Source organism: Nannospalax galili, unplaced genomic scaffold (assembly GCF_000622305.1).
Source record: "Nannospalax galili isolate Female #2095 unplaced genomic scaffold, S.galili_v1.0 scaffold1077, whole genome shotgun sequence".
Classification (NCBI taxonomy): Eukaryota; Metazoa; Chordata; class Mammalia; order Rodentia; family Spalacidae; genus Nannospalax; species Nannospalax galili.
Window position 1 is genome coordinate 758,805 of NW_008340429.1, and position 5,383 is coordinate 764,187.

General features: G+C 42.7%; 1 protein-coding gene across 1 annotated transcript; it reads left to right on the forward strand.

The window, feature by feature from the left end:
- The first annotated feature begins 2,267 nt into the window (after window positions 1-2,267).
- Window positions 2,268-4,869, forward strand: Pcdhb1 (protocadherin beta 1). The gene has a single exon (XM_008835486.1). It carries the CDS (start codon window positions 2,353-2,355, stop codon window positions 4,807-4,809), a length of 2,457 nt encoding a protein of 818 aa, XP_008833708.1. The 5' UTR covers window positions 2,268-2,352; the 3' UTR covers window positions 4,810-4,869.
- The last annotated feature ends 514 nt before the right edge of the window (window positions 4,870-5,383 follow it).

The following is a 5,383-nucleotide window of genomic DNA, read 5'->3' on the forward strand; positions in this document are numbered from 1 at the left end:
CTTAGACAAGGCCTCTCTCTCTCTGGTGATGGATCAGGAGAAAGCACCATATGATCGGTCAACACACAGACAAAAAAAATAACCCATAACAATGACCAAATGACTTTATCCTGCAAATATTACTATCTGTAACTTACTGGTGAAGGTAAGAATTTTGTCAAAGTAACTGTTTCAGCCTCACCTATTTCTTATCTTTTACATAAAAATTATTAATATACTCGTCATAGAATTAGCTCCATTTATGACAGCATCCCATTCAGTTAAAAATCCTACTTCAAATCTCTCCCAAATCACCTAACATACAGCCAAGTACCACATGTTGTTTATAACAACTTCTTACTGAAGTGCCTCATATTTCTCAAGGTGTGAAGTTTTCCTTATTGCAATAAAGTCAGTCAACGTAACATTATTTAACTAGAGCGGGTTTTCTGGTGGCAATATTAGATTTCTATAAACTTATAATGAAAATGAATGAACCCATCAATCTCTCATTCAGTTAAATGATTAAATAAACAATGTAGGGGTACACACTGACTCCAAGTGTTAAGATATCTGATAGAGATTGAAGGGTCTGTTAATGATGCCAGGATATTATTAATATGTTGTGTATTTTTTATTTTTTGAGATAGGATCACATGTAGTTCAGGCTAGCCTTGAACTTATTCTATATAGCCAAAGCTGGCTTTGAACTCCTAATCCTTCTGCCTCTGTCTCCCAAATGCTAGAATGACAGGCATGTACCACCATACTCAGCTTAATATTTTATATACTTTCTGCTTTGTGCCCACTTGCAAAATCGATTTAAACTTCTCTTAATTGGCAGCAATTGTTTATAGAGCACCTAGGCTTTAAAATGCTGAGGGCAAATGGGAAATCAAATGCTTTTGATAACCAGTATGAGACAGTGTCAGAAGAGTTTGAATTTTTATGTTACATTATTTGGGGCCTTGGGTTGCTTGTTTGAGGTACTGGGGATTGAACCCAGGGCCTTGTGTATGCTAGTGAATGCTGTACCACTGAACAACATACCCAACCCAGGACCTTAGCTTTATTGACTTAAAAAAAAAAAAAAAAAAGATAGGGAAGGAGGATCAGAGTTCATATTCCTATTTTGAAATCCAAAGTCCTGCATTTATCCTCACTTGATTTATCCACTATATTATCAGGAAACAGAGCAATACATTGATTAAAAGCATCAACTTTGAGTCAGATGAAACTACACATATAAATATCTCTAGGGCTAGAGAGATGGGTCAGCAGTTAAGAACACTGGCTGTTCTTACAGAAGACCTGGGTTTAAAGCCCAGCACCTACATGGCAGCTAAAAACTGTCCATAACTCCAGTTCCAGGGGATTCAATGGCCTCTTCTGTCCTCTGCAGGCATTGCACTGCACGGACACACTTACATACATGCAGGCAATACACCATGTATACACATACACACATAAAATTAAAAAAATCCTATCTCTAATATTGATAAGCTACGGGATCTTGAAATGTGACAAAACCTCTCCTGTCAGTTTCCTCAGCTTTTAAGCGGGAAATAGTGCCTTTCTCATAGGATTGTTGCAATGATTAAATTGGATATTGCATATAAATCACTTATCACACTGCCAGTTCATAGAAATCGTGTCTAATAAATAGAACTGCCATGTTAATCCTGAAACAAGCAGTCAGCTGCTTCCTTGGCATTTTGATGATTTTGGTCAAGCAATATATTTGTGCAAACCAAGAGGTCACTTGGCCTAGCATCTAATCGATGTTCCCACTGGACCTCAGGCTCCTAAGGGTATCTGCCTGCTCTCTTTCTGTTGACCTCTTCCACATTGCCCTGCTCTATACTTCCCACTCCTATCGCCCCACAGGTTTCATTTGTGCTTCAGAAGACAGCCATTTCATTTTCCTTGGTCTCCAGGTGGGCTGTGGAGCGTGCAGATGTAGCTTTAACTCCTTGCTGTTTGTTCATTGCAGCAAGGGGCCCCAGCAGATACAGTGACCTCAGCATGAGCGAGTATCCTCATTGGCTTCTCAATTCCCAAGGACTTTTTTCCTGAAAGGGAATTAACAGGCGAGTCAACGGTTGCTTTAGCAACAAACTTCCAACCTCTGCCCAACTCTGTGGAATGAGGACATACCTATTAATACATTCAATAGACTAGGGAGTTAAATTACTCAATGCAAATTTTCTTTCAAGTGCAAAACATCTTACCTGGCTGGACTAGCCTGTCTTTGGTGGCGCTGCGGTTAGAGGTAGGTAATAGGAGAGCCGGTATTTCAGGAGCCTGCTGTGCAAAAGTGAAAGTTATACCCTCGACAGCTGGCGGCTGCAAGAAGTGCACCTGTGAGCAATTATGGCAGTTGCGTGCAGAAAACCTTTGCAAAACAGGCAAGTGGGCTCTCTTCTGCTTCTCTGGTGTGTATGTGTGGGAGATACGGCCACCATCCGCTATTCCGTGGCGGAGGAGATGGAAAGCGGCTCATTTGTGGCTAATGTGGCTAAGGACCTAGGGCTAGAGGTAGGGAAACTAGCTTCACGCGGGGCGCGGCTGGTCTCTGAGGGCAACAAATTGCATTTCCGGCTCCACCGCAAAACAGGAGATTTGTTCGTAAAGGAGAAACTGGATCGTGAGGCACTTTGTGGCAAAGCTGACCCTTGCGTTCTGCACTTTGAAATTATTCTGGCGGAGCCACTGCAATCCTTCCGTGCTGAAGTCAGGGTATTTGATATCAATGACAATGCCCCGGTTTTTCTAAACAAGGAGCCTCTTTTAAAAATTCCAGAGAGCACCCCTTTGGGCTCACGCTTTCCTTTGCAGAGTGCCCAGGATCTGGACGTGGGACTGAATGGTCTCCAAAACTACACCCTGAGTGCAAATGCCTATTTCCACCTGCACACGCGTTTCCGCAGCCATGGGCCCAAATATGCTGAGCTTGTGCTTGACAAACCCCTGGATAGAGAGGAACAGTCTGAAGTCAACTTGACCATTACTGCAGTGGATGGTGGGTCCCCGCCCAAGTCTGGCACAGCCAACATCCGAGTAGTGGTGCTAGATGTCAATGACCACGTGCCCCAGTTCTCTCGCTTAGTGTACCGTGCTCAGGTGCCAGAGAATAGCGCCAACGGTTCTTTCGTGGCAGCTGTCACTGCCACGGACCTGGACGAGGGCACCAACAAGCAAATAACTTATTCTTTAGCTCAAAATCCAGAGGCTATTCTCCAGACATTTCAGATTGACTCTCAAACTGGAGAGGTTCGACTCCGAGGGCTCCTAGATTTTGAAACTACAGAAACATACGACATTGATATTCAAGCTACAGATGGAGGAGGTCTCTCAGCTCACAGTAAAGTCCTGGTGGAGGTAGTGGATGTAAATGACAACCCTCCTGAAGTGACAATCTCCTCCGTGTCCAGCCCTCTCCCTGAGGACTCACCACTACAGACCGTAGTGGCCCTCTTCACTATCCGAGACCGCGATATTAGAATAGGAGGAAAAATCACTTGCTTCCTCAGGGAAGACTCTCCTTTTGTAGTGAAACACACTTTCCGGAATTCTTACTCGCTGGTCACTGACAGAAGCTTGGATAGGGAGGATGTTGCTGGCTATAACATCACCCTTGTTGCCATGGATACCGGACCACCCAACCTGTCCACAGAGACTGTGATTGAGGTGCTAATATCTGACATTAATGACAATCCTCCTGTGTTCCAGGAAGATTCGTACATCTTGACTGTTCGAGAAAACAATAGTCCCGCAGTTTTTATTGGCAAAGTCCATGCTGAGGATCTAGATCTGGGTGAGAATGCCCAAGTAACATATTCTCTGCTGCCTCCACAAAGTGGAGATCTGTCCGTCTTTGCTTACATCTCCATAAATTCTGACAATGGGAAGCTGTATGCACTGAGAACCATGGATTATGAGGCCATTCAAGATTTTCAGTTTGTGGTGAAGGCAACTGATGGGGGTTTTCTATCACTGAGTAGCCAAGTTACTGTCAGAGTGGTTGTCCTGGATGATAATGACAATCGTCCCATGATCTTGTATCCACTACAGAATGGCACTTTGCCCTGTAATGACCTAGTGCCCAGAGCTGCAGAAGCAGGCTACCTGGTGACCAAAGTGGTGGCTGTTGATGGTGATTCAGGACAGAATTCTTGGCTTTCATATCATTTACTCAAAGCCACTGACCTTGGCTTATTTTCTGTTCAAAGACAAAATGGGGAAATCCGTACATTAAGAAAGATATCTGAGAGAGACCCTATGATGCAGAAACTGATCATTCTTGTTCAGGATCATGGCCAACCAGCTCTCTCCACTACTACCTCACTCAACATTCTGCTGGTAGATGGCTTTTCAGAGCCCTACCTGCAGTTCCAGGATCCATCCAAGCATTCTAGAAAGGTAAATCCAATCACAAAATATTTGGTCATTTCTCTGGCTGTTCTTTCTTTCCTTTTTCTCTTCACTGTCACCACAATCTTCATTATACATCTCTACCAGAAAATTAAACACAGACAAAAATTTACAATTCAAGAACATTTCTATGACGACTGTAATTTCCCTAACAACTTGGTACAAGGAGGAGGCAGTGGTTCCTTAGCCCAGCCTTGTACATATGATATGTGCTCAGTCACTGGAACTGGCAATAGTGAGTTCCGGTTTCTTAAGCGATTTATGCCCAATTTCCCTTTCCCCCACGCCACTGGAGAGGCAAAAACAGAGGATGGCTCAAGTTTACCTCCAGAGTCTAATACAAATAGGCCTCAGGGTTCAGAGGCCCATGCCTGTGTCTCTGATGCCTACATGTAGTTTTCACTAACAGGCCTCAGCAAAACGAGAGAAACAATGTTATACTTAGTCTGCAAAGAGCAGCCTCACTGAAACAAAAATGGTAATAAACTGCAACTATGGTGAAAATGGGAAACTCTTACTGATGCTTGGCTTAGTACAAAATAATTATCCTGATCCTTAGATCATAAATGCATTTGGAATTTTGTTTAAAGAAATGTCACTGTGTGTAATTTGTGCTTTTCCCTCTTTTGTGTGCTAAGCAAGATATGAATGTTTGCTATGGAAGTTCACTGGTCTTGACCTGAGAAGGCTTAGTTTCATAGAGGTTGCTGGTTATTTTACCATGAAATTGTTTTCCAGGGGAAAGTTATACATGTATAGGGAGGAGAACTAACTTTCAATTCTGATTAAAAATTAGGTTTAACCAAACAGAGAAGTAGTTTAATATTCAGAAATTTCTATATTTGTCCCCAATAAATGGAGATCATCTCTGAATTAACTTGCATGTCATCACTCATAATCATGAACACACCTGCTAAAAATGGTGGTTCTTACTCATGTTGACAGGAAGGATAAAGTAGAAAGGAAAGAA

What these genes read in the sequence shown, in the direction of transcription:
- Pcdhb1 (XM_008835486.1), top strand. Translation starts at nt 2,353, where the DNA reads ATGGCAGTTGCGTGCAGAAAACCTTTGCAAAACAGGCAAGTGGGCTCT.